At 55.6% G+C, this 23484-nt stretch overlaps 1 protein-coding gene across 6 annotated transcripts in view; it reads left to right on the top strand.

Annotated features, from left to right (window-relative positions):
• CNTFR (ciliary neurotrophic factor receptor) overlaps positions 1 to 23484 on the top strand; it is a 38769-nt gene that overhangs the window by 11975 nt on the left and 3310 nt on the right. For 5 of the 6 annotated variants that reach the window (XM_084795346.1, XM_084795344.1, XM_084795348.1 and 2 more), the window contains exons 3-7: positions 9305 to 9392; positions 13177 to 13410; positions 20756 to 20873; positions 21060 to 21226; positions 22308 to 22471. In XM_084795346.1, the coding sequence (XP_084651472.1) occupies positions 9305 to 9392; positions 13177 to 13410; positions 20756 to 20873; positions 21060 to 21226; positions 22308 to 22471 (771 nt within the window). Of the gene's footprint in view, positions 1 to 7513; positions 7663 to 9304; positions 9393 to 13176; positions 13411 to 20755; positions 20874 to 21059; positions 21227 to 22307; positions 22472 to 23484 lie in introns of those variants that run through there. The other variant, XM_084795347.1, reaches the window with a different exon arrangement.

Here is a 23484-nt window from a genome sequence, read left to right as displayed (position 1 = left end):
GTGTGTGTGTGTGTGTGTGTGTGGCAAGGGGTTGGGGATGTGCGTTTGTTGGAATGGAAGACGACATGTGGCTTTTGCACACTGTCCTTCCCGGAGAGCAAGGCACTGAATAGAGCTCAGTTTCTAGAGTCCACCAGATGCCCAGTGCAGGTAGTTAACTTGGGAGAAGAGTCCCAGGCCCATTTTCCTGAAGTGCACAGAGACAATGCAGAACTGAGGGTTGACGCCCGCCCTTCTTTCTCGAGGGTAGAATATGACGGGGAGTGTGTGTGTGTGGGGGGGTGTCTTGCTATTCCCTTAAAAAAATGTGGAAAGATGACCCGGGCTGAGGCAGGTTCCCATCACTCCCAAGAGAATAGGAAGGTGGCCCAGAGCTGGGACTGAGTCGTGCGTCTCCTTGCTGGCTGGCTGGTACCCGGGCAGCAGAGGTCAGCCCCGAGTCCCGCATCCAAGCCGCGGGTTGGGGGGAGCGGGGCCTAACACCCCCGGCTCTGTCGAGGGTCCCCTCCCCGCCCCTCCCCCAGCATCAAGTGCCACATCTCCTCCTGACTCAGACAATTAGATTCAAAGGATGACCTCACTGCATGCCGTCCCTCACTCGCTGCCTCGGCTCGCTCGCTCGGCTCCCGGCGCGCTGCCTCCCCCTCCCGGCCCGCTCGCTGCCCCGCTCGCCCTCTAGCCCTCTCGCTCGCCCGCTGGCTCCGGAGCGGCCGTGGCGCTCCGGCCCGGCCCCTCGGGTGGGGGGGGGGGTGGGAAGCCCCAGGGACCGATGCCCACAGGCTACCGGGCGGACCCACGGAGCGCCGAGCACCGGCCGGGCGCCTGCGCGGGGACCCAGGTCAGTGCGCGCAGCCGCGGGGCCGAGAACTTGTCACCCCGCCGCCCCGCCGCGGCGGAGACACCCCCGCCCCGCGCCAGCCCGCCAGCCCGCCGCGGCGCTTCCCGCTCCTTCCTCAGCCCCCGCCCCCCGCGGCTGCTCGGCGCTCCCCCTGCCAAGCTGTCTCTCTTCTCTGCGCTTTCTCCCCAGCCCCCCTGCCTCAGCAGCGGGTGGGAGGGACTGGGACTTCCTGAGGTCTCAGGGATGGGGCCGGGGCCCATTGGCTGCCGGCGGACCAGGCCTCTGAGAGGGGAGGGGGCTCTGGCTGTGTCCATCGGCCTGGGGGAGGGGGCTACCGAGAGAGAGGCCTAGGGTGTGGGGGTGACATCTAGACAGGGGGATGAGTTCCTGATATCTCTCTTCTCTCACATCCTGTGGGCTTCTTGCCTAGTTTTATCTGATCCCCGAAGCCTGGCTTCATTCGTCCACACCTCCCAGCTCTCTATAGTCCTCAGTGCTTGGCCTTACTTGTCCACACCTCCCAAGCTCAGTGCCGTCTCCAGTACCTGGCTTCATTTGGCTGCAGTGACTACCTTCTTTGGGGGTACTGTCCCCTGGACTTCCATTATTTCCCACAGCCTGATTTCTTCTGCTTTCCTCAGTTGATGATCACCTGGCTTTTCTGGGATTGTCCATGCCAGGCTTAGTTTCCTTAGGTGTTGTACCTGGTGTTTGCCGTCATGCCTGGTCCAGGGAGTGTGCAACAGGCTCTTCTTCATGGGATGCAGGTATCAGGGCCACCGCTACAACTAGAGTGGCCTGCAGGTGCTAAGATTGTCAGCAGCATCGAGTTGTTCCAGGCTTGGGGACTGGCCAGCTCAGCCTGGATTCCTTTGTGCCTGGATAGCACCTTGGGACCTAATATCAGGTCCTGTGATAGGAGTTGGCAGTTGGCCAAGGGCACACTAGGACTCTTGTCCTTAGTGCTTAGTTAGGTGAGCACCTACTTTGTCCACTGCTGGGCACCTGTCTCCTCCTCTCTTTTTCCTGACAGTGATGAGAGGCTTGGGTGTGGTTGTTCAGGTAAAGCGTTGTTCATTTCCTTCCTCTCTCCTGCCGGGGCTGCATGGAGGCCTGCCATCTGCATGACTTCAGCACAAGTCAGGAGCACAGAGCGCAGACGGTCAGTGGGGAGATAGGCGGAGAACTGTTGCTTCTTAGCCTGGAGAAATTGGGGAGGCAGTAGGGTGTGGAGCACAGGTCGACTTGTTTGTTGTTTTCTGGCATGTGCTGTTACCAGCGCCACCATCTCCCATCCCAGGCCTTCCTCACCCCTGCAGCCTTCCTGGATCTCCCTCCATCCCATAATGTTGTTGAAAGCAGGGTTGGAGGAAGGCAGAGGTGACTGGGAAATAACTGTCATTCTTCACCTTCTAAAGACATGAAGCTACTCCTCAGACACTCGCTTCACCTCCTCTCCTGAAGCGCAGCCAGGTTCCAGGGCAGTGTCATGGCGTCTGTGTATTTCCCATTGCGAGTATGGCGGGCAGAAAGGGACTGGGGAGCCCTGGCTTTCTGGAGGTAGCTGTGTCTATGTGGAAGGTTGCCGGCTTTGAGTGTGATGACATCCATATGTGAAGTGGTCTGTGTGAGAGAGTCTGTGTGCAACTGTGACTAATGTGTGTGTGTGTGTGTGTGTGTGTGTGTGTACACACCAATGTATGAAGCATGTGGCAGCGGGTGTCCACAGGGGAGTGATCATATGTGGCCGTGACTGTAGACAGTCTGTATGTCTGCAGGGCGCTGCCTGTGTGTGTGTGTGTGTGTGTGTGTGTGTGTGTGTGTGTGTGTGTGAAGATGGGAGCCCTGGGAAGGTCTTCCGGGTGGCTGTGGAAGTCTCTAGTGTGTGCTTTGTCTTGGGGTGAGGTGAATGCTGGGCCCTGTGTCACCCTGAATTGAGGGTGTGTGTGAACATGTGGGTGTGTGTGTGTGTACTTATGCCTGTGTTTACCATCAGGAACAGATTGTGAAAAGCAGGGGGGGGGGAGGGAGGATGGCTTGCTCTCACCCAGCAGAGCAGAAGGCTCCGCAGAAGCAGCACGCATGGCACACGTGCATGTTAAGGGGGCAGAGAAAACAGAACATTGTTCCATAAGGAGAAAGAGACGTCTCCCCCCCACACCAGCGCTGGCTCTGCCAAAAAAACCATCTTCAGTTCTTCCGGTTACAAGCCCGTGCTTCACATGTCCTGCTGGTGTTAGGGTGTGTGTGTGTGTGTGTGTGTGTGTGTGTGTGTGTGTTTCTTCTTTTTCTTCTTCTCTTCCTCTTCTTCTTCCTCTTCCTCTTCTTCCTCCTTCTTCTTCTGAACAGGGTCTCTCTACATAGCCCTGACTGTCCTGGAGCTCACTATGTAGACCAGGCTGGCCTTGGAGATCTGCCTGCCTCTGCCTTCCCGGTGCTGGGACTAAAGGCGTGGACTACCACACCCTGCCAAGAGTGTGTTGTACTTTAGCAGTGATCTGGCAGAGGTGAAGGTTGGGGGATGGTAGAGATGCTGAGGCAAACAGCTCTTTGAACTGGACCCCAAGTCTGAAAAGCTACTTTGTCCATCCTGTCTCCATGGGGGGACACTGCCCTGCCATCTCATTCCTGCCTCCAAACTTGTTGAAGACCCTTTCCTACCTCCTACCCCAGCTATAGAGAGTCTCTTGCACCCATACTGCCTCGTCTGTCCCCTGACTGGTATGTTGGGCTTTTCTGGGTGTAGGAGTCCCCCGCCCCTGGTAATTCTAAAAACTGCAGACTGGGCTTGGGGCATAGGGAGTTTGTCACCTGTGCCTCAGATTCTGTGAAGCTGTCTGGAGCGTGTGCCTGAAAAGAGGCCGTGAAGTCACCTGTCTCCATGCAAGAGGCAAGGGCTGGAGTCCTCCGAAGAAAAAAAAGCCCAGACCGTCCACATCTAGAGGGCTGCTTGAATACAGCTTCCAGGACTCCAAGCGGACCTTCACCTGTGGGCACAGGCTGGTGGGGAGAGTCCCATCTTCCCAGGACACATCCCCAGCTGCTCAGCCAGGCCCATCACAAGAGGCCCCCCCCTCCCGCTCCCCAAACACGTCTGTACACACGTGCAGCAAGCAGGGCACGCACATGCTGAACTCAGGGTCCCCACGGTACAAGAGGCTGGGGGTTGGGGGGAGTGTGAGCGCTTAGAGTCCAGGCTGCTGCCAAAATCCATCGGAATCTGTATGTGTCCCCCGCCACAGGCCCCCCATCTCCGGCTCTGGAGGTCACAACAGCAGGTGCAGATACCCACCCCCACCCCCCCAACTCACTCACACCGGGGCGGCCTCCTTTTCCACAACCTCAGCCAGCGGCTAGCGCTGGGAGATTGCTCCCCTGCCTCCCTCCTGCCACCCCTCCCACTGGTGCTTAGCTTATCCTACCCCCCTATTCTGAGCAAAGGGGGGGGACATGTGCACTAGTTCAGGGGGTCCTTTCCCTGGGAGCACTGAGGCTTGCCCAATAGCAGGAGGGGCTATGGCAGCCCAGGAGGAGAACGAGACTCCTCTAATCCCAACCTCAGTCGCTGCTTCTGGGTCCTATGTCACGTGAGGTGGTGGCACCAAGAGATGAGAGGGAGAGGAGGTGTAGATTCAAAGGAGGGAAGGGGATACAGGCAAGAGTCAAGGTGGGAGGGCGCTACTGCTGTGAGTGGGAGCCCGTAGCCCAGGAGCTGGCCCCCCACCTATGTCCTCCCCTTTTGGTGAAGGGACCTGCAGACCAACTGCCAGGAGCCAGGCCTCCCTTCTTGGCCTGGGCCTCCCCCATCCAGCCTGTTAACCATTCAGGCCTCTGCATCAGCCCTCGCCACCCACACTGGCCAGGCTGTCCAGGCCTGGTGGGATCTGGGGGCCTCCCAGCCCAGACTCCTCCTCCGCCCTGGAGCTTCCTGCCCTGTCTCTCCCAAGCTCCCCCTTGTCCAGGCCAGGACTAACTTCTCCACAAGTCCGAGGCTTTGCTGACATCCCAGGCATCTGAATCTGTGTCTCAGGTGTTGGCTTCCCGCCCATACATAGGGCCCTTAGGGCTGCTATGAGAAGGTGGGGGTAGAAGTGAGAACGGGGGAGGGGTGGGGGGGGCAAAGGGTGCCCCTTTCTATTGGGATTTTTGAGTTTGGAATTGTCAAGGGGGGACTGGAAGCTGTAAAAGTGTCACTTCAGCCCTGCACTAGGCAGTGCAAGGAATCCTGGCCAGTGACCACTGGGTCTCAATTACCCAGCTTGGAGATGGATTGGCAACCTTGCTTTGAGGTCACCGGAGGCCGCCCGTCTCCTTCACTGTCAAGGCCAGAATGCACATTCCTAACCCCCACGCCGGCCTCCACCCGAAGCTTAGGACAGGCTACCACAGATCAACACTCACACACAGTTGGGGCTGAGGCCCAGTCAGCAGTGCTCCCAACCCCCAGTCCAACCTGTTGTCTGACAGGGATTTCCCCAAACTTCTGCCTGTGGTATAGTAAGGATTTTCCAAAGAGCACCCCTAGACTATGCCTTTAGCTAGGCAACAAATGAGGTGGGGACATAGGACAAGTGGGACATTGCTGGGCTGGTAAGAGTGGTCTTGGAGTCACGAATCCTAAACCAGACTCCAAAACTGGATAATTTGAGATTCCCCAAGTCTGTAGCTTGTCACTGTGTCTGGCAGTTTACTAATGGTGACTGTCAGCCTTCATGGGTGATAGCCTTTTTGTGAACTGGTATCATTCTGTATGTCACTGAGTCTGTCAACATCTTTATGTCACCATGTGCTACTCTGTGTGACTGTATCCATCCCAACTGGTGTCATTGTGATTGTCACTTACCGCAACATTGTTACTGTGATGACTGTCAGCATCCTTGTGTGTCACTGTGAATAGTACAATTGTATCATTTTCTCTGACTTATTATCACTGTGTGATAGTGTGTCTTAGTGGGACAGTGACACTAAATTAGGGCCCTAAAATTTGTCTTATATGTGACTTGTATGCATAAATAATGACGACACTGGTGTTCCATGTGGCTGGGAACTTGTGCTGCTTGGCACTGGGCTGTTTTTCATGCCGTCTGGGCTCCCTGATGATAACTCCTTTGAGTGACCCATAAGGGAGCCTCGGCCAGTGTGCACTCCTCTCTGGGGCTGTATGACATTTGTCGTCCAGATCTACCCGAGAGCCCTGGAATATGGACTTGGAACAATTTCTGAGAAAGGAGCTGTTTGCCTCGAGCTAGGAATTGGTTGCGACTGGAGGGCAGGGAGGTGGTGTTCTGTTCTGGATGCCCCCAGCTTGGCTCTCCCCATTTGGGAAGTGAGCATCACTGGGACTTTGAGGAGATGTGGGAGTGAAATTGCTCTGAGATTTTGTTTGTTTGCTTGTTTGTCGGCTTTTATCATCAGCAGAAACAGGGGTGAGGCTCTGTTTCACCAGTTTCCTAGACAGTGGGCTTTTAGATCCCCGCCTGGTGAGGATCCTTCCAAGCTCAGGAAGAACAAGCTGGCTGTTACACCTTACCAGTCCCGGTTGCTGCACTGCCTGCCTGCCCACTTCCAGCTCCTGGAGACGGTCCAGGGTGGGCACAGAGAGAGAGCCTTTGTGTCTGTCCATTTGCCGTGGAGTATCTGCAGTTCCTGGTGTGCCCGCCTTCCTTCTCCTGTCTCTACCTCCACTTCTGTCTCTGTTCCTTGTCCCTTTAAGCATCCACTCAGCACTCTGCCTCACCATGCCAATTTCCCCTACCCATTTCTGTGTGCCCAGACCCTGCAGTGTCTGTCTTGGTACCCCACCCCCACTCTCTGCAGCACTAGCTAAGCTCACTAGCTCTCAGCAGCACCCGTCTCCTGTGGCTGCAGCCCTGTTGGCCCAGGGCCCGGCCCTTACAGTAACTCATCGGGCTGATGGAGGCGACTTTGATGAAGAAGACTCCCCTCCCCCTGTGGGGGCCTGACTGTGTGAGTGTGTGTGTGAGTGTGTGTGCGTGTGTGTTGTGTGTGTGGTATGTGTGAGTGTGTGGTGTGTGTGTGAGTGTGTGTCTGTGAGTGTGTGTGTTGTGTGTGTGGTATGTGTGAGTGTGTGGTGTAAGTGTGTGGTGTGTGTGTGAGTGTGTGGTGTGGTATGTGTGAGTGTGTGGTGTGTATGTGAGTGTGTGTGTGTTGTGGTGGTGGTGGTGTGTGTGTGTGTGTAGTGTGTGTATACGCTGGGGAGAATGCTGTGTTCCTGTCCTGGCTATCTACCCCTCTAGCCCACTGAGGACCTAGAAGGAGCAGAGAGCAGAGGCCTTCCTTCCTCTCTTGCTCTGGCTCTCCCTCTGGATCTAACGTCTGTCTGCTCTGCTTGCTGGTCTACCTGTCTGCCTGCCCACCCTACCCCCACCCCCTGCCTGCCCACCCCCCCCGCCCCCCGCCCCTGCCCATATGTGTCCTGGTTCTTGTTCTCAGGTGATGATCAGTGGACTGGCACTGAGGTACAGCATCTAGGAGAAAAGTATGGACAGATGGCAGCAATTGGGGGGAGGGGTAGCTAAAGGCCTTCCAAGGCCAGGGTGGAGGGAACCAGGCAGGGTGGCAGCCTGTCGCCTTTTCACCAGCTCTGCGTTCCAGCTGACTCGGGACCCATTTTGTAGCTTGCTGGTTCTGTGTCTTGGCTCATTGTCTTAACCTCCTGAGGAGTATCTGAAGATGAGAGTCCTATGGAAGCTGGCCAAAAGGCGACCAACGCCCTAGGAGTCACTGACGTGGAAAGGGGTCAAGACCACAGCAGCAGAAAGAGCCTGTGCCTGTGGCTATGAGGACAAGCAGGCTCAGAGGAGGTGGGCAATCTGGGGTGGGCGGAGGGCAGCAGAAGGCAGTGGAAAGTCCTCTCCCATAGCGGAGCTCCCAGGAAGTCAGGCTTACTCCCACCCTAGTTGCAGCAGCCAATGCCCATCTTCCTTTCCGCTTCCTCTGGGCGTACCTGGCAGTGTGTCCGATCCTCTGGCTGTGTCCCTGACAGCGTCCCTGGCAGAGCGTCTGACTGTATCCCTGATACAGTGTCTCCTCTGGCAGTGTCTTCAGTGATGCGGACACTTCCTGACTGAGCATCCGGCGGCTGAGGCTCTGGTTCTTTCTCTAGCTTCTTGTCTGAGTGTACGCCTGTTGATGTCTAGCACTTTCCCTGCTTGTGTGTCAGTCTCCCTGGCTGTGTTGCCGCTGGTTTCTTTGCCTAAGTTGTTGCTTTTCCTCGCCTGGGGTCTGGCCACGCAGCTATCCGTGGCTTGGCTTTGGCCTTGGCTGTGCTCTGATCACTCCTGGCTGCTTATCCAGCTGTGTCCATCTTTGTCTGATGCCCTCTCTGACAGTTCTCGTGTGGAGCCGATTGTTTGGGGGCTGTGTCTGGTTGTTTGGGCAGTATTTCTGGCCAAGGTTTACTAGGAGGCTGGCTGGGCCTGACAGCAGCCATTGTGTCTATCTTTGGGGCTCTTCTTCGGTGTGGTTGACAGTCCCTCAGTTTCTACCCTCAGACAGGAAAAGGGAGGCTGTCACACTTAGAGCCCATCCTGCAAGAAAATGTTTTCCTGTCTCAGATCTGAGCATGTGCCGGGAGGGATTGGGGAATTGGTCTGATTCAGGGAGGCAGGACATTGCAGGGGGGAAAGCCCCCCCCCCCCGGCACTGGATTCCTCCTGGCTTCTGGGGACATGTGCTGGATGTACTTTGTATACCTGCATGAACACATGTACACACTGACTCCCCTGGGCTGGGTGTCCCAGGCTACTAAAAGCATGTATCTGAGGTGAGGAATGGTCTAGAATCCTTGATAGGGACTTTTGTATGAACAGTCTTCATTTTCTTTCTGAAAAAACAAACACACAATAAAGCCGAAGCAACATCTGACCTGGCTAGCATGCGTGCCAGTGTCTTGGTGCCCCGAGTTTCCCGGAGCCCAGTAGGAGTCTCTGTGGAGCCAAGGGGCTGTTGAGCATCCAGGTTTCAGGCTTTCTCCCCGGAGGACTACAGCAGGTGGCCTTATATTCAAGGCAATCTGGAAACGTATAGACCCTCAATTAAGTTAAAACATCACCCTTTCAGTTTGCGGTGTGTATACCTAATTAGCTAAGCTCACTGGTAGAGATGTGGGTGGGTGGTTGTTTTTTTTTTTTTTTTTTAATTTTGAAAAATGGCCTTGGCATTACTGATGCTCTATAACTCATCCACGGTTGACTACATTCTGCAGTCAGCAGTCTCACTGAATGACAAACCACTGTTGTCCTAGCATCTTAGCAAACCCTTCCTCCAGGTGCCGATATATTGGTTTCCGTTGCTGGATAGGAGACTCCGAGCCCCATTAAGAAGAGTGTTTGGGGGGTCAAGGTGCCCTGGCCTGGGGGGTGGAAGAGCAGCACACCCCCAACCCACCAGGAGGTTTTCTGCCTGGGCTCATGCTGCCCCTCCTCAACCCGTTTCTCCCAACAGATGGCTGCTTCTGTCCCATGGGCCTGCTGTGCTGTGCTTGCTGCTGCCGCTGCCACGGTCTACACCCAGAGGCATGGTAGTCCACAGGGTGAGTGCTTGGGAGAGAGCGGCTTGCCAGTTCCCTCCCAGAACTGTGCGTGAGTCCTCACTGGCACAGCTGCACACAGATGACCCCCAGAGAGTCACGCATGCGTCACCCAGGGGACGTGTAGTTGTGTGACAGTGATAAGCAGGGTGACCTACTGATGTCTCCTAGGCGCTGCCCTCCGCAGTCACACACCTCCATCCGGACGTGCTGATCGGAATCATTTGTTTTGAAGGGAGGGAGAGGGTACAGGGATAGGGCCTGGGAGTGGAGGTGGGGACAGGGCCCCTGGAAAGTATTTAGATAAAATACATAGGGGCGCAGGGGCATTTAAGAGACTGGGCAAAACTGCTTTTGGTTACTTTCCGATGTCGCCTTTATCCTTGAAGAATAGTGACAAAGATGGTAAACAGACATACGTCATGGTGGAGATAGATGGGAGCAGGCGGGCTAGAGGAGAGGGGAACGGCTGCGGGGTGGGGCCGGGTGATGGTAACCTCTGCCCATCCCCCACCTGTTTGTCTAGAGAGGACCCCATAAGCTTATAGGACAAAGAGCTTCACCGCTTCCGGTGGGGACATGTACCCCTTCTTAACATGACTGTCAGCCCTTTAGCTACATTGAAGTCTGAACTTGCAGGTTGCCTCCTGCAGCCTTCCCATTGATTGAACCCTGTCCTGCCTCCTCTGCCTTGGCTTGGGGAGGCCGTGAAAAGAAGTAACGCCAGTGCCCAGGCGTCTAGCCGACCTTGATGGCTGATCCCCACCATCCTCCAGACTGTGTGTGGGTTGAAAGGGTAGCTAGCAGGGGTCAAGGCATCTGTGGCCTGTGGCCTCTTCCTTATGAATGAGACTAGCAATTGAGGCCCACATTGAGCCTGGCCAGTCCCAGAGCTCCCGGCTGGATCAGCTCAGGACCTGCCAGGTGCCTCTGCTGTTGTGTATATAGGTCTCTACATACATTAAAGTCAGGGCTGCGTATGGCCAGGGCCCCTGGCATAAAGTCACAACTCAGAGTGTGTGAGACTTTTCTTGTGTAGGTGACAGCATGGCTGTGTTTGGGTGTCTCCGTGTGTCTACCTCTTTGTAGGCTGTGCATTAGCTGGGTGAACGCCCTTCCTGGGCCTGTATCATTGAATTTGAGACTATGTCCTGTGTGTGATAGTATCTGTTTTTCTTTGTATGTTTTTGTCTTTGTTACAACTCACCCTGTCCGTGAGACCCTGTCGCTGTGAGTAACTGTGCCTCTAGGTGACGGTTCCTTTCTCCTGCCCCGCCCCCCACATGCCATGTGGTGGTGTATTAGGCATTACCATCCCTGAGAGGGCATAGTGTCCCCGTAGGATTGAACCCATGTATGCCTGTAGCCTTGTGACAAGTGGCTGGTGTGTGCTGACGCTCGGTGTGTAAGCATCCTCCTCCTGCATGTGTGGTAAAATGAAGTTGCTTTGCACACCCGGGGGGACTGTTTCCGGCATGGAGTCCCCATGTGAGTCTGTGTGTGCAGGTGTGAGGGAGCTGTCAGCTCTGTCCCTCTGTGTTCTCCACGTCCATGACCTCATCCTGTCTCTGTCTCTCCTCCTGGCTTCTAACAACCTTTTCACAGCTGATCCCGTTGGAGCATTTGTCACCGAGTCAGGGCCAAGAACCTCATCTTCCCTGCTGCTGCGGCTTGGTTTAATTTCTGAAATGGACAACACACCAGGAGGGGCACCTACAGGGCTGTCCCCATCAAACCAGTGTGCCATCTCGGAAGTGGTTGCCATTGTTGCGTTATTGTCACTGTTGTGGTTGTCACTTCCTGTTGCTCCTGCCTCTGTGTCAAGACCTGCGGTTGTTGCAAGTCTCTTCTGCCTTTCCTTTGTCATTGCTATCAGATTGTGTCTCCACTTTTTTTTTTTCCCCAAGACAGACAATGTGTGATGGGGGAAGTGTTTAGTCAGCTGTTATTGTATTTGCTGTCAGGAGGTGTCTTCTTACCTGTGGCTGTGCCACCCCCTGCCCCAGGGCCATACAGAGACCATGTTTGTGCTGAGCGGCTTTTGGTCAGTGTTGATATGTTGCCGCCTGAGACCCTGATGGCCACGCCCCCTCCCCAACGGTCAGTTTTCAGCCTCCTCCTCAGGCAGCTGGATGCAGCGGCGTCTCTGTTGGGGAGGTTGTGTGGAAGAGAGGGGCTTGGCATGTTTCCTGGAAGCTCCAGGTTTTTGGAAGGGGGCTCAGTGGCCGGAGCTATTTGATTGGGGGGGGTGGGCTCGATGGCCTGACTCTTGGACACTGGGCCTCTGGTCAGGGGGAGGCTGGTCCAGCCTCACAGCTGTGGCCTCCAAGGCCCCCAGCCACCGCCCTTCCGCCTGCTCATCTTCTGTTCGGCTGGTCCAAAGCCCCACAGACAAGTGGTCAGGGCTGGCTCTGTTTCCTGCTTCCCCCCTCCTCTGGACAGGGACAGAGAGGCTCAAAGAGGGGCAAAGGCAGGGACAGGCAGTGCAAAGGAAGCAGCCGCAGAGACCCTGGCCAGGGAGGGTGACAGAGGCAGCAAACTGGACAGATGTTCCAGCCCAGAGAAAGGCAGTCCTGGGGAGGGGGCTGCGTTGAGGGGGGTGACCGAGGGGCCCTTGAGGGATCATTCCCCCCCCCTCCCAAAGTCCTGGTGGTGTTAACAAGTCTAATTAAGAGGCCACTGGCCCAACTTAATTGGCTCGTTAACAGGAATTGCCTCTGAAAATCCCCCAACTCAGCGGGGTGGCTCTCTGGAGGGGAGATGTGAACAAGTGTTAACGAGGGATCCCGCAGCAACCGCCCCCCCCCCACGGCTGCCCCCTTCCTCCTCCCTCCTCCCCTCCCACCCTCACTCCACAGTTCTGCCTGGGATGAGGGAAGCATCCGCCCTTCCAGGCTCAGGGGGCAGGAGGTGGGGGTGTCTGCCGGTGCCTGTGGATCTGCCTCTGTGACTTTACCCTGCTTGCTGCCTCCTCAACCTGGCGCTGCCTCTCTGCAGGTGCTCCCTTCCGTCCTTCTGTCCGTCTGTCACTCCTGGGTTGGGCCCCCCCCCCCCAGGCTGCCAGGCCAAGGCAGGGGTTTGGCCTTAGTTCTGATAGGCCCCTCCTGGGGGGCAAGAGAGGAACTTGCAGATTACTCCCTCAGCCCCAGCCCTCCCACCCAACCCTAAGCTGCTGCTACCCGTGTCCTGGATGGCTAAGGTGGGGGCAGGGGCGTGGGGAGGGTGGGCAGATAAGGGAAGGAGACAGGATGGAAAGACAGGCACAAGGGAGAGAAGTCCGGGAGGGCACGGCTCAGCGTCATCTTGCCTTTATAATGTCAGCTGGAGACACAGACACATGGCACAGGGAGGACAGCAGAAGCAGCAACCAGAGTGGATGCTCCAGCCCAAAGAACAGTGGTTCAGGGGAGGGATGGGGGTTTGCTGATGGCACGAAGTTAGGGTCACAGCAGTCAGGAAGCTTTCTAAAAGTCCCAGACTCTGAAGGGGAACTGAATTTTCACTGAGAATAGATTCTTACGAATGCTACACAATTTCTCTTCATGGGCCTCCTCTTTCTCTCTCCTTCCCTCACCCCACAGAGGGTCTCTGCACATATGCATGCGTTCCGAAATGAAGCCCCTCGCACACCTGTGTAGCCACAGAGAAGTTCTGCACAGGCCCGGCCCGGTTCCTTTCAGCCCACACACCTTCAGCCTCACCCAGGCATGTTCGCCTGAGGTGTGCCAGGCAGGACTGTGACCTGTGAATTTTGTCTTGTGCCCTCCCTGCCCCCCCTCCCCCGCAGAGGCACCCCATGTGCAGTATGAGCGGCTGGGCGCAGATGTGGTGCTGCCGTGTGGGACAGCGAGCTGGGACGCAGCTGTGACGTGGAGGGTAAATGGGACAGACCTAGCCCCTGACCTGCTCAATGGCTCTCAGCTGATACTCCAGAGCCTGGAACTGGGCCACAGTGGCCTGTACGCCTGTTTCCACCGAGACTCCTGGCACCTGCGCCACCAAGTCCTTCTACACGTGGGTTGTAAGTATCGCCCTTGACTCCTGACCTCTTCTCTGGTGGTGGCTTACCTTCCTTGAGGACCAGGTCACACGCGGCTCTTCCTCTTGGGAAGAGAGGGAAGAGACAGACAGCTGCAGCCTGACTTACTTTCCGATCCTACCCTAACCTGTTCCTCTGACCCCTTGAGTTTCATCTTGCTCAAGCCCTGCTCACCTTGCCTGTGTATCCAACCTCCGTGGAGGGCTCTACCTCCCCGTGTCCTTCTTAATCCCTGTGACACAGCGGGCTGAGGAGGGCTGGCAAGGCGTGGTGGGTAGAAAGGCACCCTAGGGTCACAGTCCTGAGCTGCTGGAGTGACCTCACCGCATCTGCTCCCACAGGAGAGTGCTTGACGAAGGGAAATAGGGCATAAGATTATTATACGCAAGAGCAGCCTGAGAGGACTCAAGGAAGGAAGAAAGCTTCCAACAGTGGGAGACACTTGAGAGACCCTGGATCCAGAATATATATGGAAACAGTGTGTGTGTGTGTGTGTGTGTGTGTGTGTGTGTGTGTGTGTGTGTGTGTGTGTGTGTGTTTGGTTTTTTTTTTTTTTTTTTTTTTTTTTTGAGATAGGATCTTACTATGCCACCCGGCTGGCCTGGAACTAACACAGTAGAGATCAGACTGGCCTCTAACTCACAGAGATCTACCTGCCTCTGCCTCTCGAGTGCTGAGGTGAAAGGTGTGCACCACCATACCTGGCTGGAAACACCATTTCTAACAGAGAGCTGACTAGGCCTCAGAGCCACTTGGGTTGATGACGGTGGAGACAGGGAACCTAGGGAAGTGACAGAGTACAGCTCATGATCTAGGAAATTGATGTGAGTGATATGGTCGAAATCGGGTCCGGGCAGCGAAGAGAGGCAAGGTGGAGGGAGCGAGGCAGGGGCAGGAAGGCGGCCTCGGGAGGTGCGGAAGGCATCGTGAGGATCTGGGACCAGAGAATGCAGTTCCCTCTGAGAAAGTAGGGATGTGGGGGCCTCCAGGGACTGGTGATGAGTCAGAGGTGGGAAAGGCTGGAGAGAAAGGGCTGGTGGCCTGGGCACAGGACAGGAAGAAACAGGAGCAAAAGTAGGCTCTGTTGGGACAGTGGCTGGTCTTGGGTCCCCCTATACCCAGGTCCAAGATGAGGCTCTAAAGACAAGCAGTTTATTTTGCACATGATGGAAACATCTTAAAAAGTGGGAAAGACGGCTGGCAGGTGGTGGCGCACGCCTTTAATCCCAGCATTTGGGAGGCAGAGGCAGGCAGATCACTGTGAGTTCGAGGCCAGCCTGGTTTACAGAGTGAGTCCAGGATAGCCGAGGCTACACAGAGAAACCCTGTCTCAAAAACAAACAAACAAACAAACAAGCAAGTGGGAAAGAGACATAGAGAGGGAAGTTAAGTTATTTAATAAAAAACATGAGTATTTATCAGGAAGACTAAATGGCTCCACGGGTAAATCCTGTGCCTCACGTGGTAGAAGAAGAGAACCAAATCCTGCAAGCTGTCTTCTGATCTCCACACATGTGCTGTAGGCCAAATGCACAGCCCACACTAAATGTAACGATGTGAGGAGGAGGAGTTATTATTAGTGAGCATGATGGCGCATATTTATTATAATCCCAACACCCAGAAAGCAGAAGCAGGAAAATTGCAAGTTTGAGGCTAGCCTGATCTATCCAGGACACTTTTCTAAAAAAAAAGAAAAGAAAAGAAAAAGAGTTACAGGGTGTTTGTTGTCTCTTGATGACAAGAGCCACCAGTAAGGGGACTCTGGGTATGAGATGCAGAAGACACGTCCGAGCTGTCCTCCTGAGGGCTAAGGGCACTAGAGTGTTTGACACTCTCCTACCATCAGTGATGGAGGGCCCTCCTGGGGGAGTGTGCCTGTGGGTCTTTCATCACCTCACACTTTTGGCCCAGTGTTTCGCTGGCCAGAGAGGTCTCTCCAGAAAATAACTGCAGACGTTGGCACTGGTGTGCGTGAGATACGCAGACATCTGCCATAGGTGTCAGGCGGAGGTCGTCTGGCCGGGGTGGGGGTGTGTGACAGGTGACGGGTGTGGGGAGGGACAGACCTGCAATTGGTCCAGAGTGAAGGCCAGTAGGTCTAAGGGTCTGGGGTTCAAGGACAGGCATCTATGGGAGGTGGAAATTTAGGGGTTGTCATTTATTGCCGCTGGGAGGGGATGAGATGGACAGAGGGGAGACTGTAGAGGGAGACTCAGAACTTCCGCCCTGAACAGCAGCAGTACGTGATGGGTTGACGGGGAGACGGAGGCAGCAGGACAGAATGTAGAAGCGAGGAGTGTAATCTTTTTATTTATTTATTTATTTATTTTTATTGTATGTGCATTGGTGTTTTGCCTGCATGTGTATCTGTGTGAGGGCGTCGGATCTTGGAGTTACAGACAGTTGTGAGCTGCCATGTGGGTGCTGGGAGTTGAACCCTGGACCCTTTGGAAGAGCAGTCAGTGCTCTTAACCACCGAGCCATCTCTCCAGCCCAGAGGAGTGTAATCTTTAAAAGGAGTCGAGCGAAGGCAGGGTACTGAGGTCCCTGGATGCGCCCGGTGGGCAGGTGCCCTGCTCTTGGCTGACAGAGTGAATGCTTGGAAAAATCCTCCCATCTTTTCTCCTGAGCCAAATATTCCTGTTTCTTTGGCTTCTTCACATTTGGATTTAATTTACCCAACAGCCAAAAGATAGAAAGTTCTTTTTATTCCCTGGAAGTTATCTGGTAGTCTTGCTTCTCGTCCGGAGACCGGTGTGACCAACCATGTGCAATGCTGGCTGAAAAGTTGCTTAGGACCACTCACTAAAATCCCCATCAATGGGGCTGAATGGGGTGTGAAAATACAGGAGTGGAGACATCCTTTCCATGGAAAAGCCTTTTCTTTTTCTCTCTTTTGAGACATTGTTTCTCTGTGTTGCCCTGGCTGGCCTCGAACTCAGAGAATCTTCTGCCTCCCAAGGGCTGGAATTAAGAGTTTGCGCCGCCGCTGCCCAGCTGGAAAAGCATTTTCAAACTGTGTTCAAATCAGGGAGAGATGGCTGTGAAGCCAAATGTTTTATCCGTGAGCCAAGGATGGAGTGACCCCTGTTGTCCTTGTGTAGAATTGCAGGGCCAGAGCCTCCTGGGTTTAGCACCAGGTAACAGGAGAACTCAGGTTAGCTCCATGGCGGTAAAGAGGGCGCAGAAGAACCATCTTCCAAAATAACGAATAAGGCTGGTGGTGATGCCCGGTGTCTGGTCGCCCTTAACCCAGTTTCTGGTGCTGCAGTCTTTGGAGGGGGCTTGAGTTTTGAGGTAAATGTCCACATGGCTGCAGCCTTGCCATTGTGACCAGGGTCCAGAGCACTCAGATACGGCTCACTTTACTCCCTTGACCTTGCCCCTCAGGGGAGGGTGGCCATGCATTGGCCGTGGTAGCATCTGTAACAGGTGCTTAGCTCTCACGGCCTTACTTCCGTCTAAGGAACCGGTTAGAGGGACAGAGAGTATTAACTATGGTTGCCTCAGTCCTTGGTGTTAATAACGAGAGACTGGGTTTGACGGCATCAGTATCAAAGTATCCTTCCTGCCAGCCACTCAAGGGCACGGCGACCTTGCCTGCAGTTTGTGGGTCCTTTAGACCAAGAATTATTATTTATTATAATTTAATATTTAGCCTAAACCTGTACAAGTTTTATTCCCAAGTTCCCAAAGGAACTTAGCCATGGTGATTTCTGTAGAAGACCCCTTAGCCGGGGAGCCCCTTACTGAGTCTTCTTGCTCTCAGGTGAATCCTCCTCACACAGCGGCAAGGCGGCTCCCACTGACCAGTTAGGAAACGGGATCACAATGTTCCTTTTAGTAGCATCTCTTTTGTTGTTTGTTTGTTTGTTTACTGGACAGTGCCTATCATTCCGACCTTAAGCTAAAACAAACCAGAGATTAAAATAATTCTTAAATGGACAGTTTCCTGTTCAGCCCCTCCCTCTGAGGGTCACCAAGACAGAGGCTTTTGGTTCGGCTCTGCTGCCCACCCCCGGCTCTGTTTGCCTGGGAGGGAAAGACTGTGGTTAGAGATGTCAAGAAGTGAGGGGGAGGCAGGAGGGGGTGTTTGAGAGCCCAGAACTTGGGGTACCTCAAGGGATTCCCGCAAGCAAAGGTTAAGACAGGCCATGAACCTTGAATGCCAGGCAGAAGGAGTGTGGGTGTGGCGTGGGCGGGCTTTGCAGCAGAAGGGTCAGTGCGCCCCACCCTGGCCTGATCTGGCCTGGCCCACGCCTCTCCTCCTCTGTAGGCCAGCGGGCAGGCCTCATGCGTGCTGGGGGCTCCGGCCCAGGAGGGCTGGCTAGATGAGAGGAAAAACATGCGGTTTGGTGGGCTGGACATGGAAAAACAAGCCAATTAGGAGGAAAACAAACAAACCTCAGGCCAGCAGAGGCACACACGCACACGCACATGGCCCTGTATGGGATTCAGGCACTGCCCCAACTGACATGGTCACTTAGGCCTCTCAGGAACCCCCCACAAGGGGAGCTCAGGGTTCCTGGGCATCTGACACAGTCATATGTGTAGGAGTTTGGTCAGGCACCCCTGACGTGTGCTCACAGCAGGTCCAGCCCGTTAGTGGGCCTGCTGGGCATTCGGGGCATCTTCTTATACCCACGGTTTGAAAAACACACTGAAGGCCAGGTGTGGTGGAGCGCGCCGTTAGTCCCAGCCCTTGGAAGGCAGAGACCAGCAGATCTCTGAACTTGAGGGTTAGCCTGATCTACAAAGTGAATTCTAGGCCAGTCGGGGCTACGTAATGAGACCCTGTCTTCTCAAGGAAGAAAAAAAAAGAGCACTCAGACTTGAGCTCCGTCACATACCCACGTGTCCGTCAGCATCATTCTGGTGCAGTGGCTCACTGGCGGACATAAGAAACCCAGCCTTGCCTTCATAGACGACCGCAGGCTAAACAGTCTCACCCCAGGTCACCCAGTCATCCAGCCTGTCCACTTCCTACGACCTTGTGCACGAAGCCACCTTTACAGTCACAGTGACTTAAAAACGCCTCCCCCCCCCCTCCCGCATTCCCCCCACCTCACCCCACACCCCTGAGCTCGCAGTACACTCACAGAGGGGCCTCCCCATCCTACCCTGTCCCACAGTCTCACACTTGGGCTCTCACAGCACCCCCATCTCCGCCCACCCGGCCCCTCAGCTGGGCTCCAGCTGCAGCAAGTCACTCCTTTTCTTCCTTTTCTTTGTTTTTCTTTCCTCCTTTTCCCTCTGAGAAACCTGGTCCCTGTCAGGAAACCAAACCCTTCTCTGCTCAGGGCCCTGGGCCAGGCAGGAGTAACCAGATGACAGACTAACCCCCTGCCTGGCCCCTACCCCCCCTGTGACCTACCCATTCAGAGAGGGGGAACTGGACAGAAGGCGAGGAGACATGTGAGCCTGTCCCAGGGAAGGGGGCTGAGTCCAGTGCCATGGCCTGCGCTGCCCTCAGTCGGGGCAGGCAGGCGGCAGAGAGCTGACTCTGCATTCACCCCGCCCCCCCCCGCCCCCCCCCCAGCAGTGCTCTTCTCCTTTGAAGCTGGGGGTAAGGGGGGGCAGCTGCAGGAGCAGGGAGTGGAGGTTTCTCAGCGACCTCGGAATGTCCTTTCCTCCTAGAGTGCTGCCAACCCTGGCCTGGCCCCCAGGCCCCCAGAAGGCACTTCCTGTGTCCTTGGCCACCCCCACCCCGCCCCCATGCAGGCTCTTCTATACCCACGGGCAGACAGGGCAGGAACGTGACAGACACACGGGATGACACGGACAAACATAAGGTGGACAGGCGGACAGTGGTGGGCAGAACGCAGGGTGGTGTCCCCACCCCCCACCCCTACCCCCGCCATGTGCCCTCTCCTGCGAGCTGAGGTGGGGGTGGGGGGCAGGAACTGCCCTGCCCACAGTGCCGTGGCTCCACCTGCTGCAGGGACATTCTCCTGGTGCTTTCCTGCCTTCCTCTCCCGCTGCAGAGCCGGGTGTGTGTGCTCTGGGGCTGGGGTCCCAGACCCCTCCGTGTCTTCCCACAGACTGTGCGTCCTAGGTGTGTGCGTGAAGCCGCCCAGATCATGTGTGCTGTGGGTCGAAGCCTCGGTCCCCTGAAGGTCACCACAGCCACTCCACAACTGTAGACATGTACTCTCCCTCACTGTCCCTGGTTTGCTGAGCTACCCCCTCCCGTTTTCCTGTCCACCTGTCAGGCAGGGGGGTGGAGAGGGGAGCAGTACAGAAGGGGGTGTCCATGTCCCTGGGGCCACAGACATTCCTCGCCTGGGTCAGATCACAGAGGCTGCCTCCTTCCAGGAACTTGAGCCGCCTGTCCTAACGCCTTGCCCCATGCCCGAAGGTGGGACAGCTGGCCTGAGTGCTCACAGCAGCAAAAAACACAGTTAGACAACAGAAAAGATGTCCCGGATGTAGTCATGTAGGTGAATAATACCTTTCTGAGATTAATTCTGTTTCCGGGTTGCTGTGTGACCTCAAGCAAAAAAAAAAAAAAAAACGGTATCTCTCTCTCTGTGCCTGCTTATTCCAGATTGAAGGGCAGCCACTGGTCATGTCACAGCCTTCCTTAAGGTGAAAGACTTGGCAGCCAGAGCCGGGGAGCTGAGGGAACACACCAAGGGAACAGTCTCTTTCTTCCGGCAGGCACTTGATCCACATAAATATTCACATATGGTCGTGCATGGATGACATGACCAAGGGCGACATAATGCTGATGTCACCAATCACTCCTTCATGTCAGAGACATGTGTGTCACACACACTGATGGATGCATATGTACACACATGGATGTGCTCACGACTATAGCCGTCTTGTACTCCTGTGTGGCTACCAGGCCTGTTCTTCCCTCAGTCCACACACGGGAAGCCACAGGCGGAGGGCACCCCTAGCAGGCAGAGCGTGCCACTGAGATCCCCTCTGTCTCGCTGGCATTCCTTTGGAAGTGGACACAGCGTGACAAGAGACATAGGTGGAGACAGTTCCCTGAGAAATCACCTCCGTGCTGTGATTGATGAGGTGGGGCCCGCAGCCCCCACCCTGCTCCCTACAGTTCCTGCCTCCATTGAGCAGGTGTGGGGGGGGGGGCGAATCCTCCACACAGCCTTGTTTTTCTTTAATTAAACATCTGGCTCTCTGTGGCCTGGGAAGCCTCAGACCCTCGCTGACAGCCCTCCCCCCACCTTTGGCATCGATGATAGGTGGAGGGGGGGGATGGGGAGTGCTGGGGCTCTGGGGCCCACCTGTCCCCACACTAGTACAGGGGACTGGAGGCTTCAGGAAGACCCTGAGTTCCCTGTCATCACCTTCCCAGTGCCGCCGCGGGAACCCGTGCTCAGCTGCCGATCCAACACGTACCCCAAGGGCTTCTATTGCAGCTGGCACCTGCCCACCCCCACCTATATCCCCAATACCTTCAACGTGACTGTGTTGTGAGTAACCTGCGTTCTTGACCTCCGGTCCCAGCCCTGACCTTTGACCTCCCCCCCTTCTTCATTATGTCCTGAGTCCAAGGACCTCCCCCCCCTCAGGCCAGCCTTGGGCTTGACCTTCCCCTAGCCTGCCCCAAGCTTACCCCTTGATGTTGGTAAGAGTACCTGGATCTCATTCCTTTCCAGGCATGGCTCCAAAATTATGGTCTGTGAGAAGGACCCAGCCCTCAAGAACCGCTGCCACATTCGCTACCTGCACCTGTTCTCCACCGTCAAGTACAAGGTGTCCATAAGTGTCAGCAACGCCTTGGGTCACAATGCCACGGCTATCACCTTCGACGAGTTCACCATCGGTGCGTGTGATAGTGGTGGTGGTGGTGGTGGGAAGCCCTGTGTACTCTGGGAGTGCGGAAGTGTGTCCGAGGTGTACGTGAGCCCAGGTGGGGATGCTCACAGGCATGCACACTGCCTTCGCACATGCCGTGACCGTACGAGCGGATATCCTTTACCTGCAGGGCAGAGACTTCTCCAGCAGCTCATTTCATTGTCTCTTTGGCTCAGAGAGCACGCGGCAGGGAGAAGGGGGGGGCGGCAATCTGGGCCAGACTCCTGCGCAGCTGCAGCCACCCCCCCCACCCCACCCCCCCATGCTAATGGCTTCCTTACGGCCTGTGATGAATGAGGTGTCAGAACAGGAGACGGGAGTAGGACAGACACTGCCCTCTCCCCACCTCTTACCCCATCCAGACCCTCTGCCTGCACTTGCCCTAGTCCAGACAGGATCTGCCTGCTCCCAGCCCATCCCAAACAACCCCTTTGTAGGGCTCTGACACTGATTTGCCTCCCTCTCCTCCACCTTCCCTCTCCGTCTTTCCTGCAGGCTGCACAGCTGGGTCTTCAGTCAGACTATTCCTCTATGACTGGGCCCTTGGACTCTGCCATCATTAGACCCCCAGCTTTCCAATAACCCGCAGCGCACCTTCAAATCCAGGCTCTTCTGAGGGAGTCCAGTCTCAGTTTAGAACTGGGGGAAAAAAAAAAACAAAGGAAAAAAAAAAAGAGGGAAAGCTGGCAGGGCCAATGTGCGATGTGAAAGATAGGTTGATCTCGGTGGCCATGGAGGTGACAGTGATTGGGGTGGGGGGTATCATGTAGGCTTTGTCTTTGGGGTGTTGGACACACCGTGAGGATGGAGTTATGGTGGAAGTTGGTTGAGATCCTGGTTGTTGCTACCGAGAGCTGTGGTGACGATGGGGGCACGTCAGAGGTGGCCGTCAGATGGTTGTTCTTGGTAGTTGTCACAGCTGACAACAGGAAAGGGGCATGGTGGCCTTCAACTGTTGGCAGCAGAGATGGCTGATCAGTGGCTGGAGCTGACAGTGCGGGGCTGTTCCTGGAGGTTAGCACGCTAACAAAGCTATGTCTCTCTAACAGTGAAGCCAGACCCTCCAGAAAACGTGGTGGCCCGGCCAGTGCCCAGCAACCCTCGTCGACTGGAGGTGACGTGGCAGACACCCTCAACTTGGCCTGACCCGGAATCCTTTCCTCTCAAGTTCTTTCTGCGCTACCGGCCTCTAATCCTGGACCAATGGCAACACGTGAGTATCCTGCCCCGCCCAGATCCTGATGCCTGAGCTCGCAGTACAGTGAGGCGGGAACTATAGCCCGGGTAGCATCAGCACCAATAGGGGACTCATTGGAAGTCCGAGAGGCTTTGTCTGGGGCAGAAAGGGATATCAGGGTAGTGGTGAGGAGAGCCAGGAGGGAGGTGATGGGGAGAGCTGTCAGCCCTGCCCAGGCACCTCCCGCTACATGAGGTCTGTGCCGGACCCAAAGGACAAGCTAACCACACTCCTCAGGGGTTTCCAGATGGGCCCAGGGGTTAGGGCCAGATATTGGGATTGAGTTTGATCTAGGGGGCAAGTTTAGATCCTGATGGTTATTTGGGCCCCAGAGTGAGGCCTGGGTTTAAGGTCAGTTTAAGGTCATATAGGTCAGGTGGTGGCCTGGGCTGGGAACCAGACAGTGGACAAGGGTCAGGATGGGGAGAGGCTATGGTTTGGATATTGATCAAGGCAAGATGGAATGCTCTAGGAAGCAGCTAGGGCTATGAAGACTTGTAGTGTTCTCATATTAAGAGCTCAGGGCCAGCAAGCTGTGGGCACTCTGGGTGGCCCTTGAGCTCTGGGCTAGGACGAGAGTTGGAAGTGTTCCATGAGGCAAACCAGTCTGTCTCCTGGGGGTCAGCTTGAACCCCCACCAGGCTCCAGTGCCATCTCCTTACGCCCTTCTCCTGTCTGGCCTTTAAAGTCTGTAATTTGATTCCTAGGTGCCTGTCCTGGTTGTAGGCCTGGTCCCCACAAAGGCTACTCGCACTCTCATGTGTTCCCTGACAGAGTCCGGAGTCCCCTCCCGCCTGGCCAGCTGCCCGCGCCTAATGCATTGCTAATAACCAGGGTCTGGTTTCACAAGCCCCCTCCCCCACTAACGAGCTACAGGCAGCAGCTCTGCGCGTCGCAGCGCACACGCCTTGCACTGGATCTGGCACACTGCCCACCACACACACACACACACACACACACACACACACACACACACACACGTGGCTCCC

Source organism: Acomys minous (assembly GCF_964271855.1).
Source record: "Acomys minous genome assembly, chromosome: 1".
NCBI lineage: Eukaryota > Metazoa > Chordata > Mammalia > Rodentia > Muridae > Acomys > Acomys minous.
This window is presented reverse-complemented; position numbering and strand designations above follow the sequence as displayed.